General features: G+C 41.4%; 2 protein-coding genes across 2 annotated transcripts; both read right to left on the reverse strand.

Moving 5' to 3' along the window:
* Positions 1 to 4590: 4590 nt before the first annotated feature.
* On the reverse strand, positions 4591 to 5466 carry LOC124224882 (endocuticle structural protein SgAbd-6-like). The gene is made up of 2 exons (XM_046637104.2): positions 5331 to 5466; positions 4591 to 5188 (listed from the first exon to the last, which is right to left on the reverse strand). Exons 1-2 carry the CDS (start codon positions 5340 to 5342, stop codon positions 4796 to 4798), a joined length of 405 nt encoding a protein of 134 aa, XP_046493060.1. The 5' UTR covers positions 5343 to 5466; the 3' UTR covers positions 4591 to 4795.
* Positions 5467 to 8745: 3279 nt separating this feature from the next.
* On the reverse strand, positions 8746 to 9733 carry LOC124216506 (endocuticle structural glycoprotein SgAbd-1-like). Its single transcript, XM_046621078.2, has 2 exons — positions 9577 to 9733; positions 8746 to 9393 (listed from the first exon to the last, which is right to left on the reverse strand). The coding sequence occupies exons 1-2, from the start codon at positions 9589 to 9591 to the stop codon at positions 8911 to 8913; spliced, it is 498 nt and encodes a 165-aa protein (XP_046477034.1). The 5' UTR covers positions 9592 to 9733; the 3' UTR covers positions 8746 to 8910.
* Between the last annotated feature and the right edge of the window lie 4755 nt (positions 9734 to 14488).

A 14488-nucleotide genomic window follows, 5' to 3' on the forward strand; every position in this document is an offset into this window, starting at 1 on the left:
GGGGGGCAAAACGTGTGTACATTTCTTAGGCACTTGTTACGTACCCACGCGTTGACATAGACAAACCTTGCACACATTTGTGCTTATACTACAACTATACCTGTAAGCCAACCGCCAAACCCATCCAAGACGTTCGGGATACCACCGAATTCAATTTCTCGCGGTAGCTGTTTACTTTACCAATACAAACGAGAGCCTCAACACGCGTCAATGGATTACTTCGTTTCATTCCGCGTTTTGTAACACGGTCACGACTGTATGCACCGGGCTCAGAGATCCTCCGTCAGGCTTCGTTTGCACCGATTGTCTGGTCCGCTGGGAAGAGACATTGATTCGAGAGTCTAGGATTTGGCTGGAAGCCTGACTTGTTTCTGCACTATGATTTGGAAAAGATTTGACAAGTCTGAGGAATGTCTCAAGGATTAATACATATTGAAGAAAAAAACGTATGTTATTGATATTACGAATGAAGTTGACATTTCCGAACTCGTGTTATCCGGTATGGTGAGCCATTGTGTATGATTCAAACGACGGTGAAACCACAAGGAAAACCCTGAGTTTTTTCAAATGGTAAACACCTTTTTTACTCAGCCATCTCGTACTTTATTTCCGTTAAGATTCATTGACTGCTATATGTTCAAGGTTTGTGTAAAACCCGGGAATGTTTGGTGTGAAGAGAGCTTGAGGTGGGAACGGTCTATTTGTAGGCATAGCACGGGGAGCAGAGACCTTCGATACGGAGAAGGAAGTTCACGGGACTTTTGTAGTCGAAACGATACCTGTCGAGTCAATTTATGTAGTTGGTAGGGATTAGAACACCGAAATAACTGGACAGTTTTATCTATCAATATTAATGGGCAAAACCTGCTCGCAGGATAGTTAAGAAAGGCAACAGAGTTTTTGCACGCATCAATTTTCACTTAATTAGTGTTTTTTGATAGCCTCGAGCTATTCGAACTACCGAATAATCGGCAAAACGAGAAAACAATACTTTATCACTTAGCCAAGATATCACGGCTTGTTTCAATTGATGGTATTTTGGATGATTGCCCTGGTTGATCGTTAACAATTAATTATCGCCGCAATTACTCGGTGATAAATGTTTTCTTTATAACCAGCATGTATACGTAACTAGTATTAACCGTTTTAGATCACGATGAGAAGATGAGTTAACGATCGTTTGAATTCAATGTGGACTTACCGTTCGTGAATGTCGAGCTGGAACTTAAGCACGTCTCTTCTGGACACGCGTTAAGACTAACAATATTTACGGTCAAGTTAACTGGACGCGCCAACACGTGAAAACGAATTAAAATACGTGTTTCCCACGGCGTCCAGCATGCAGACTGTTTCAATACGGTGGTAACTGATTCATTCAAGTTTAACGAACCATTGCTAATAAAATCTCGACTATTTATACGCTGTAATTGATAGTCGATTCAAATGGCTCGTCAAAGTTTGGCAACGAATTTGTGCAATTAAAACCATTTTATTTACAATTAAGAATACTGACAATTGAAATTAGCCTAAACATGATTGAGTTATTCTACTCGGTATATTGTAGAATTATTTTAATCGAATTCAAGATGAAATGGTAAAAACTGCTGTAGGACTCCTATACGAGAGTTTTATCCTGAAAACAGGAGAAATAAATATAAATGTTGCTGCAACGGTTAATGGATGAAAGGCTTCCGACTTAACGCACGAAATTGCTGGTACAAAGAAAAGAATCTTTGGTAGCTTCTCGAGTTTTTACCGTAATTGTGGATGCCGCAAGACGTGGTGGCTGAATTTTTTACACCTAATTGTTTAATAATGGGTTCCTTCCTCTGTTTCTCCGAATTCGCGTAAAAGCGAACCAGGGATATTAGGAATGATCCGGTGAGTCGTTGCTCAAATTGCAGTCATTCGGTCAGTTTCCTTAAAAATAAATTTACAGACGACTTGCTTCACGAAATTTCAAACTCGGATACTTCGAGGAGAATTTCGAAAGCATGGTTAAAGTTTTTCAACGATATATTCGTGAGTGAATTTTCAAACTCCTTTTGACTTTTGCGGGATGTCAGCGACTGAAAAACTGCCAATCGTCAATTTATGCGCATATTTCAATCATAACGCCGTAATTACAAACGTTAATCAGCGGTGCGAGAAGCAATACTTATGCAGTTGGAGACACGCGGTGTGAGTAGAAAACGTGTAAATCGTAGATAATCAATCGGCATTGAATGCAATTGAATAGAGAGAACTTGAGTTGAGAAAGTAAATTTTCACCATATCTCATAGAAGAGACATTCAGTGAGCCGATGATTATGACAATTGGCACGGGACTAATAGCCAATGCCTTTCAAAAGACAAGCCAGTTATTTGCACAACTCTGTAAGACACGTATTTGCAAACATTGTAGATTTACGAGGTATGAATTGGTACTGTAAAGATTGGCAAAGCTCTATTGATTGCCGGTATAGGGGTAAAATGCAAGTGGTAAAAGCTTCTTTCACAAGCTCATACGCACCGGAGAAATTTTTACATTGTCTCTCGAGATGTCCGAACGTTACGGAAGAACAAGAGAATGCACAGTCTGAATATCTGGAACAAGAATGTTGAGGTGGAGGCGTGCTCGCAATGGACGGAGTGGGCCGTCGCTGTGATCTATGGATCACGTTGGATGATCTATGAGATCGCAGCGTGACGATCAAAGGAAATCGACTGTAAGTATGTAGCTGAGATACATTTAAAACAAAATGTGATCTTCGTCACGCCTGTAAGTCGCGCGCTTCTTCGAGACAGGCACTTCCATTGTAGGAATTCTGTCGTTGCGGTAGGAGACATTTTTCATTTCTCTCCGCGAGTATTCCTCCGACAGGAAATACCAACGCGCGAGACGGAACGGGGTTCCTGTTACAACTGGAATCAGAAAATCACGAAGACCTCGTACGAAGAGAGCAGTTCTTGCTGCATCGAGTGTTTTTGCACCGAGAGGCGTTTGCCTCGTACAAAAGCTGCATTGCATCTCGCGGATTTATTGCCTCGTGTCACAAGAGAAGAAATAACATTCATCGAGGCGAAATATGACGAAGGATTATGTCTAACCCACGTCATGGATCACGAATTAATTGCACAGTGATGTCAGGATTTTTACGAGAACTCGACATGCTGGGATTATTAATTGATTTATTTCGTTCGAAATTTTGTGTCTTATTGATGGCCAGTTTTTGGCCGGCTCGATAAGTGAACCCATTATCCCGTTATCGCACTTGCGACGTTGTTAACATGAGCATACACGCAAATGGGGCAGAGTTGATACAAGGAATTAGGTAAGCGACTTGTACTGTCCGCCAGTTGTTTCCTACCGAGTAATCACTACACAAGTGTAAATAAACGGCAGGTATCCTTGACGATGACAGGAGTTAAACATCGCCAAGGAGAAATTTTAGAATTCCATCATAACGTCTGTAAGTGATGCGAAATACGAAAGAAGAATCTCTTGTCAGCCGACGACTGAAAAGGCTCGACATTACCATTTTCGAAAAAATTGTTTTCGTACGCAGACTCTGTACATCGGATCGTACTCCGAACACTGCGGTGAGTTAATTCAAAACTCGAAATGCTGTCTACCGTTTGCAATCGTCAAGTTGAATTTGTCGAGTCAGTGATGTGCGCACTATGTCAACATCCTTTTACAGATTAGAAACTTCCCAGTTGTGTGACAATGAATGTCTTTTCCCACATCGAAGGAACAATCGGATTTCAGGAAAACCAAAATGTTTGAATCTTGTCAACGCGTCGCTCGATCGCATCGGAAGGACGATCTTCGCTTTGGACCCGTGAGCTACAGCCGAGGATCAAAGTACGCACGTACAAAATGAACGTTTCTGATTATGAGCAGAGCCACCCGAGTGAAAGTTTGGTAAACAGAGCCAAGGCCCACCTATAGCATCGTCTCGAACGTTGATATTACACAAAAACTCCTAATTGCGCTTAACAGTTTTTTAGACTTATCGCCGATTGCAAGCACAGACGGCACAACGCGGGTAAGTCTATCGCCTTGTTCCTATCCTATTTTTCTTTTTCTCCGACTAGTGTTCTCGGTCGAAGAACGCAGGCTGTTGACACGGCTTGGAAACTTTGTTGTTCATCACGTTAAACATTCTTGATATTTGATTATTTTCTGCTTCTCTCTTCACTAATTAGGAAAACATAAATCTTGACCTAGATTCAAGCAGCTACCAGCTACTGCTACTCGTTCTATTCGTACGCGGAGTCTAACGCTAATTAAAAGGACAAACACCCACTGGCGATAGTTGCATAACTAGCGTAACAAGATTCGTCTCCCAACTAGCAAACAAGGCGAAAATTTCAAACTGCTCGAGCAACTTGTGTTTTCGAAATACCAAAATTTTTATTTCCTACAAGACCGAGGTTAATCACTAATATTCGACCCCTGCAGGCTTGAAAATGACCAGATGAAACAGCCATCAACTACGGTGTATAAAATACCGAGAAACTATTGTTCGGTTCGAAAAGAAGGCGTGGCAAGCACGGTTATTATAATAACGATATCAATATTCGTACAAGGAGCGTATTTTTGGTACAAAAAAAAAAAAAAACTTTTATTAGTTTCAAATTAGTTAAATCGTTCGGTAGGTATATTAGTACATGGCACGTACAGAAAAACTTCTAAGCTAAGAAAGAAAGGAAGAAAAAAAAAAAAAAAAAAAGAAGAAGAAGCAATCATGAACTTAGATGTTACTGAAGTAAGTCCGCTGGGCGATTTCTGCCCCGCACAGACGACGCCTCACTCCTCGCTCTCAATCGTGGTGCTCTCGGGATGAGTCTTGGCCCATTCGATGGCTCTCGCAATGGCAAGAGGCACCGGCGGCGTTGTCGGGAAGAAGTCAGCCTCGGGCCGATATCCGTTTTCGTCAGCGACGTAGGTGAACGTTTTGGTTTTGCCGTCTTTGTCGACCCAGGTGACGGAGCCGCGTACAACCGTGACGTCGCTACCGTCGGCGATCTTCTTCACTATGCCTTCGACTCGTTCCGAGATTCCGTTGGCTGTTTTGAACTCGGACTTGAAGCTGCCGTCGGACTCCATGGACTGGGATTGGCTCAGAATAGCGATCGGAGTCGCCGTCGGGTCAGCGACTTCGGCGACGGTGACCGCCATTATGGCGAAAAGGGTGAAAAGCTGTGGGGGGAAAACGGGTATTGATTGAGACTTGACGGGGAGTGTGTACGAATGGGAAGTGATTTTGCTAATTTCTTTGCGAGATTCAAATCAGTGATGAATGTTATTGTGAAAACTGTGAGAAATTTATCTTTCTACTCACGACGGTGTTCATGCTGCTGGTGTTCAATCGACGAGTTACTCGGGCACTCGGTTATTGACGTGTTGCTTGAAACTACCAAGACAGGGCATCATATAAGGCAACCCCCACCAAAATGTGTGGCTCCCTAATTCCTCTAATGCTCGTGATAATTAGCATTGCCCCATTCTTGAGTGTCGGAATACCCTAACACCGATGCATTTACTCCGAAGCACGGTGTCCGATAACCTTGCCTACGAAGATCTTTCCAAGGAATTTTTTATCCCGACTATTATCAATACTTATGTACCATTCCGTACCGCGGATGTAGCTTGGCGTTGCTCAAATTTCATTCGGGCAATGCGACGCTTTTATCCACTTCAATTCACTTTATTACACAACGCTGTTTTACCTTTTTTCTGTTAATCTAATCGCGTTTCAAGATTGTACGCGCATTGGCATCGAGTTACATTCCACGAAACGATGACAGAAAATCTTTACCCCGCCTATCGGATTTCGATAAAAGTTACCGGTTGTCTAGTCTTGAGCATCTATCTTTGTTTACTTTATTTCATTACCGTTTTAAACGAATATTTTAATTTACACGCCCGATCACGCTCTGAAAAAACAAAATACAACAAATATTAGAGCACTCGGTACGTACCTTGTCATAAAAATTCATTCCTTTTGGGACAGAAGTAACACATTTTAGTTCTGTGATCTGTTGAACTGATACCGCGGAAACTGAAAAATCGAAACAATATTGCGTTTTAAATCTTTTCGTGAATATATATTACTATTGTTATAATATATAAAAAGAAATTTCCCCTTCACTGCAACTACATGAAAGATTGAAATTGGTATTTATGAATTTCCATTTACACTAATAAATAAGCGTGGAAAATTATTCGAAAATAATAGTACATCCGTTCAATTTTACGCTCGACCACGGAAGAAAATCATTATCACATTTCATTACATTACCTCCTATTCTGTGAACTTTGTAAACTATCAATGGACAAGGTCAGTGGCCCCATATTTATAAGCTATCAATCAAATACCTATTCGAATTAGCTCCGAGTTATCAGGAAAAACCAAATTAGATGACATTTGAAGACTTATGTAAATCCCTCCTGCGACCTCAAATGAACTTGAGAGTTCTGGATTCATACGAAGGCACAATTTCAATATACACCGTGAATTAAAGCAACGAACTCACATCTGAGTGATCGAAAAAAATTGTATTGCTCAATCGGTGAACAATCATTCGGGTACTATCTTAATTGCGTCAACTGCATTTGAAACTCAGTGTCAAACCAACTGCTGAAGTATGGATTTGTCGCGAAAAAAACGGAAAATCTTTATCGAACAAGCTCCTTCAAACGACCGATTCAATTAATGGGGCATTTACAGGAATTTTAGGAAGTTCGTGGGTATTTTAGTTATTTTTTTTCTCATACAGTTAAAGTTTTAAAAAAATTTCTAGGTTTTAGGTATGCATTTCTCGTATTTTTTAGAGTAAATTTGCCTCGTTAAATAAGGAATACTTAAAAAACAAACAACGTGTGAAAATTTCAGGTGAATCGGTCAGAAACTGTAGGAGAAACGCGCAAGTGTGAAAAATCAAAAGTGAAGAAAAATTAATTCAAAGTTTAAATTCTCAAATAGTTTCAATATGCAGACTCATATGAATCAAAGGTCACTACAAAGGTCAATACATGACTGAAATTTTTTTTACGGACAAGATCGACACAAATCTATTCAGAGGAGAGACAAAAGTGTACAATTACGCAAAAAAACGAAAATCAATTTCTTGGCCGTAAATCCCGCTTCGAGACAGTTATTTACTGGGTTCTGCAACTAGTCTGAGATCAGGAACTTTGGTGCTTAGTGCTGCATTGTGAGTTAATTTCGTGATTTCATCTCGTGACGCGTTTCAGTGTCAGAGATGTGGATACCAGTTGCTACCTAAATTGTGGATTGTTGTCTTGCACTTGGCACGGAACGAGTAGTTCACCATTAAAATAACGTGTTATAAATCTGAAAGATTTCTTGAGAAGAGACCGCCTCCTCGGTATAAAAGCTAGTGCATGTATGTAGTAAGAAACCAACGATACGGTGGAACAAAGTCGGAATTTCTTGTATTTCAACAGAAAGAACAGTTTCTGCCCCTTTCGTGACAAGCGTTCCAAAGAAAATGATTACGAAAGAAATGATCGTGACCCAAAAGTTATACCTTCTCGGCTTGTTTTACCTTCCCGATAAACAATTCGCGCGGATTTTGGAAAACCTCTGCAGTGGTGGATGTACAGAGTCCGGAAAGATCTCTGGGTTTAGATTCGACCTCGTCACGAGCCGGCATCTCGGCTGCGAAATCTACTCACGTTTCAATATTCGCATGTTCGTACATTGTACGAATGTGTAAGCCGTCTGCAATTCCGTATTTTATGCGGGAACAGCCGGTAATTGATATCGCTTTTATTCGGGCCTGCAAGTACGCGCGGCCGTGAGTTGCAGTAATGAATATCGTCAAGGACTCTAGACGAAATTAATTCCTTGAATATACCTGCGTATTCGCATTTTCATGCAGAAGCTATGCGAGCATTATCCGCAGCGCGGGTTACCGTTGACCAAAATTAAAAATCGCCCCCCCATCTTGTTTTTCACGCTTACGTATGTACATTACGCGGACGACTGAGTACAAATGCGAAAAATGGTGGCACCGTGCCAGACAACCTCCTCGGGCAGTGGTAAGAGGATCGTTGATCCTCGTGACATAGATTTACGAATAACTTTCAATCTCTCATCGAGAAGAGAGCGAATACGTGTTTAAACTTACGTCACAAATTGCATACGAGAACTGTGAAACTAAACAATAACACGTAACACGAGCAGAGCAATAATGAGCTCTGACTGTGATCATCGAAATTCCTAAGTGTCTTAAAATTGAAAAATGAGAAATAAGCCAGATTTATAAAAAATTTCTCGCTATACCTACGATGAAGTGCTGAAAATCATCCGACGTACCGAGAGTTGCAAGCGTAAACGTAAAAAACGGAGAAAGCAACAATTGCCGTGAAGCAAATGGCTATTATTATTCATTGCTACTTAACCTGTTTTTTACCCTGAATACGCAGCTCCCTGTTCGTTTCGCCTTAAGCAAGACGCGTTACCATCATGCCAACCCAGCGACGAGTTGCACAACGCAAACGTTCTACTTGGATACTGCAACTTCCGATTCTCAAACAATAAGGAATTTGCATTCGTAAATCTGCGAGAAATTCACGCTCCCTGCAGGCGTGTGTAGATAATAAGCTGCCGGTGAGCAGACAATTGGACGACGAGGACTCAAGGCTCCGTTACGAGCTCAAACAATCGCAACGCAATTTCGCTGTACTAATTTGGGTACTGGTAAGGTTTCTTGGTACTTGTAAACGAATTTCCTCTATTATATGCCGTTAATCAATAGTGTGCGAAACTTTATTCAAGTGAAAAAGGTGATTAATATACAGAAGCGGCTTCGCAGAAGCCAGAACGTTAGGGTTGTCAGGGATGTTTGGAGAGTAAACTGTTGGCCAGAGTGAGAACGCGGAACACGAACACTTTACAGCTTCTTCTCAACCTCCTCCACGTCTTCTTCCGGGTGGGCAGCGGACCATTCCAGGGACTTCAAGATGTAGGCTGGGGTCTCTGGGGCGACGGGAAGGTGATCGCCGGAAGGATGGAAGCCGTTCTCATCGGCGGTGTAGATCGTCTCGATGATGGTTCCGTCGGGGGATGGATACGAGATGGAACCCTTGACCACCTGGACAACTTCACCCTCCTCCAAAGTCTTCAAGCTGCTTTCCTCCGAGACGGAAATCCCGTTTGCTGTTTCGTATTTGTTGACGAAAGTTCCGTCCGGGTTGACTTCGGACTCCTGACTGATGATGGCAATCGGCTCCTTAGGGTCAACTGCAGGGGATGATCTTTGCGCCGCCGACACAACGGGGGCTGGAACGGTGGCTGGTTCGGGAACTGGAGCGGCAGCTGGCTCGGCGGCTGGAGCAGCAAAGACGCTGGCCACGAAGGCGAAGAAGACGAGGACCTGAACGGGGAGTAGAGTGTGATTTATTTTGTTGGTAAATTGCGTCGAAACGCGCAGAAATTTATTGAAGATAATGCGAGACAGTAGAGGAGGCGCGAGAGGATGGATCGATAGTGCCTGATTAGGATTGAATGGAGACTGATTGACGATGTTGAAATAAAAGTTGTTGGAAGAAGGACTTACTGCACGTGTGTTCATGGCTGATTGCTGGTAGGACAATTACTGCCTTTTGACGATACTCTCGCAGTATTTATACTACAAATTCGACACCCCACCAATCCTGCTGGTAAGATTTGTAATCAGGTATTCTCCATTGCGAGGTTACCAATTGCTCTGTGCGCGAACACTTCGTCTCTAAATCAATACAACACTGAGAATTAATTTTTGAAGCAAACACGATGATCGACACATAATTCTCGCGACAAAACGATGCATAAGTTAGTCGATAGTGTGCCGTATATAATGTATGCTAAGCTAACAAACGATTTCGGCGAAGTCGCTGTGTTGATAATAAACTTTGTGACTTTCGATCTTCATTAGTATTCTCTTAGCTTTGTTTGTGGATGTCAAGTTACTTTTGAGGGTACCTTGAGCATGGCCTCCGAATTTATATGCAACCGGGGGATAAGGAAGAATTGGGCCCCAGCACTTATCCTACAAACAAACGAATAATGCATTTTGATAATGCAGAATCAATTTTACAGGCCGGCTAGTTTAAAAAAATTTCAAATGCGTAGCTGACCGGACGGTTCTGGTTACAAAGTTTAATAACTCCTATATGTTCAATCAGCATATTTTCACTTACAAACACATATCAATTGCTGATATATCGTTACGGATGACAGTCTTGCCTGTTCACAGGTCTAACGAAATGTTCTACCTAAAATCAATATTCGTAGCCAAAAGAGATAGGAAGTTATCTAATTGGATCCTGCACCAGGACCATAGGCGATATGAATGGGTGACTAGAGTTGACTTTGGAGTGAATTCGGTGACTGAGAACCACGCTGCAACGGTGTGAGTGAAAAAAAAGTAACCTCGTGAAATCAACTTCTTTCTTTGAATCCGTAATTTGTATTCCGACAAAGAACACGAAGTCTGGCCTCAGCTGCACCTCTGATGATCTAATCTTATGCAGACGCGATGTATTATGCACATATCCAACGTATCCCAATATTGCAGTCACATAAACAATAAAAAAATCGGATACCTCCTAATTCAGCGTGAAAAGAAGGCTAAATATAAATAATACTCCAACGTAAGTTTACAGAGGTTTAAAAATCGAAGAATATTCGCCAGTGGTATTCAATTCTAAGCGTAAAGCAAATCAACGCAACAAAAACCGTAAAAGAGTCTATAGCTTAAATATTTCAGCAATTCGCTAATTACAATCGCTAACCACACAAAGAATTCATAGCGTTATTTGTGGTTAAATATTATAGCTATGCAAAGTATACGGTAAATTTTCAAAAATCCACCAATTTTTTACAGTGGCATAAAATTCAAATGTGTTCAGCATAACCAAAATTCTATTCATAGAGTTCGCTTGAATTCTTTTGAAGTAAACGAAAACTCTTGAGATAGATCAAATTAAATTGGGTGCGGTGCTGTAAATTAACACATCGACTTTAAACAATGAATACTGAAATTTTTTGCGATCACTTAATCAATCGTGCAACCTATACTGTCTCTGTGATTTGCTGGTCAAAGTGACTTCGGTTATCGAGCAGCTCGCCAGCTACTGTCTGTCCGAAAAATTGGCAAGTTGAGAATTCATCATTTCGCCAGAGTTTAAGGCGTTTCGCGTATAATCAATGCTTGGGATCTCACCCAGCGTTACAACATACATAACAAATCCGTTGACATGCCATTAGTCAAGCAAATATTAAAATATAATCTTGTGAGTATTACGCTGTTTGTCTTTGATACTGTTTCATTCGTGTATTTCGGACAACCGCTTACCAGCGTGTGTAGTACTATTTTTAGTTCTTATAGTAGGAAGAAACCCAAAAAACCACACGAGAAAAAGTAAATAAAACAAAAAAATTATAATCACGTCACCACGGGTATTAAATAACTTACCTCATTTGCGGTACCACTTTTTTGGCGACCTTGTGCACCTGCGGCACTTTACGATGAGTAGGTCACTTGTGATATCTTGTAAATGGCATCGCTGAAGCGTCTTGTACTTTGTGAAGAGACTTTTCAGAGTCGATAAGCTTCGAGTTTTTCCCGAATTCCACGAATACCAGCTGGGGCCGATAGTTCGTGAAAACTTTATCTTTTAAAAAGTCAGTAACACGAAGTACATAGTGATGAAGAAAAAATTCCTCATTTGAAAAAGTAACCGTTTTCACTTGATATAAACCAGTTTCGGGCAACACCATTATTAGTCGGTTAAAAATTAGAAATTATCCTTTTATTTACAATTACAGCAGTGTAATGATTCTAATAACAGAAGACAAGTATAATTTGTGGTCTAAATCTTTCTAATTATAAAATACTTATGTAATATGTAATTCATTACTTTCTGATTGGAAAGTGCGAGTGTAATTTGTACTTTTTCTTCTCTACTCACAAATCATACGTGTAATTTATAATTACAACGAAATTAATTACGAATTGTAACCAGGCAGTGGTCCAACACTGCTCGATACCGTCTCTGCTCTTCAATGCCCCATCAATTAATAGGTGAAGAAAATCTCGACCAGCGGTAAAGAGTCGCGACTTTCACGGTTATTCTGGATAGGAATTATATAACCTCCGTGAGATCTGGATCAATGTTAAACAGTAGTTCACCTAGTCTTGAAAGCGAACTGTCTCAAGGTCTGAGCGAGCTCTGCTATTTCCAGGCAGGATTGCAAGCGGTACACTAATACCGTTACAAATCCATGTTGAATGGGATGTGTAGTAGGTACATATTGTAGAGGCATGGGCAGAACTGCTAATACCAACGAGGAAAGGCAACGGCCGAGAGACAACGACCCGAGGTGAACGTACCGCGCATTGCGCAACGAAGTTAACCGCGTGTCGGTGAACTAGACCAGTCTACCTCTCGGGAGTTATTCATTTGCGGGATCACCCGCATATCAAGCACAAAAGCCAATTAACGAAGGGCAAGCTTTATCTTAACTTCCCTCAGCATTCAAATTCAATTTCATAGTCTCGGTATCGGAGATGCAATCGTTCGACGGGATGATCTGTGCACAGAGTTGACACAGTTAACCCACCCTGTAAATCTTTCAGTGATCTTAATCCTCATGCTCGAAACGATCGAAGGGTGAGCTTGCGAAGAATTTCGATGGTGTACTCATTCAACGCTGCGAGTGAAGGGTAATTTCGCATGATCAAAGAAAATTTCACAAGGCCAAAATCGTTAAAGGGCCATCTTGATTATCGAGTAGAAACGTTTAACCGATGCGAACGAACACGTTCTTCTATTTTCACATCGTAATAGCCTGCGGTAAACTGTCCGATATTACACGGCCTGTTGTGTTTAAAGCGATCGTTTTATTTGGTAAAAGAGTTATGCGCTTGGCGAATAAAAGCTACTTCCATGGTACGCATTACTCGATCTAATGAATCCGAGAAGCTCCACGGCATCAACGGCTGAATGAAGTACCAACTACTCGGAATTCTAGGTCGAAGTAACGAACCCTGTTCTTCACCATGCCTACACTGCTGATTCTCTCGAATTGCTCTCGTCAGCTCATTGTAAGGTCGTGCACGGTAAAAGGATGAGGATGAATGGAGTCTGCATGGAAGGGCAGAGAGCTGGAGGAGAAGAAGAGAACAATGGGTTGACTCGCGTTTGTATGGGACGACGGTGGCATTTGTTTTACACCGCGTATATACATCCTCGGAACCCGTTGACTAACCTTTCACGAACGTCTCTAACGCGACGTGCCATTATCCCCAGGTGCCAGCTTCGAATTTCCCGAAGTCTTCACACCCCCCTGCGAAAATAGTTGAAAAAACTTTACCCTGATTACTGCATCCTAGTCGCACGAAGCTTTTACCGCTTACGGAGACGATAAATATTTCGTAGAATTGCCGTCGAGCTTGCGAGTCTAACTGTTCTAAACTGCGGTTTTACCACAGAATCATAAGTGTTCGAATAGCAGTAGCAAAAGATTTTCGCGAGCGCGCGAGAATTTGAATGTCAAATTCGCTTCGCTGCTGGATAATGTCAATGTTTGTTCGTACCGACTACTGGGGAACACTTTTTATTATGCAATCACTGCAGGCGTGTAACATGCACGGAATCGGGACGCTTAATTTGCAAGTTTGATGGACTTTGACAAGGCTTTCGGTGCTTCGTTCTATTTCTGCCGTAGGGTGGGATTTACTTTGAACGGAAATACCAGGCATTTGCACTGTCACTCGCTAAACGTTTGAGAGGAAAATTGCGCAAGCCATCCGACGTAGAACTCCTGGATGCGATGCATTGTCAGTGACCTTCGATCACGTATCAATGTGAGCAATATGTTCTCGGTTTGCAACGGTGCGAACTCGATTCTAAATAGAATGAAATATTTCGAAGCATTCGGTCTGTTCCTCTGAAACTTTCGCAAGAAAAATTCTAGGCGATACCGGTATTTTGCATAATTAGCAAGGAATTTTTCCACTCGCACGTGGCCATCGAGAGCGAGAATTATATTCTGCTACTTTGTTACTCGTTAGTGTTCACGGTCAAAGAATCATGAGGTATCAATGACCCTTAGATAGACTTTTTGTTATTGAGCCACACGCACGCGAGATGAATTTCGGATGGATGCTCTAAAAATAAGATGACTCGTGAAATTTGTGTAGAATAATATTTTTTTGAAAACATACTTAATTGTTATACAGTTGCGGATGGATGAACGTCTGCACGCACCGCTAATAACATGACCCTTGAAACGGACCTCGAGCCATTATAATGTGTTTAAAATTCAATTTCCAGTCAAGCGTATTGTCGTAAACGGACAACGAACGAAATGTGACTGTTGTACACGGTGATCAATTTTACAAGTATAAAGAGACTTCACGTAGTCTAGGAATATTGAAATGTATAATCACTAATTTTTATTGCGTAAAAACAAAGCGAGAAAAC

Source organism: Neodiprion pinetum, chromosome 1 (genome assembly GCF_021155775.2).
Source record: "Neodiprion pinetum isolate iyNeoPine1 chromosome 1, iyNeoPine1.2, whole genome shotgun sequence".
Taxonomy (NCBI): domain Eukaryota; kingdom Metazoa; phylum Arthropoda; class Insecta; order Hymenoptera; family Diprionidae; genus Neodiprion; species Neodiprion pinetum.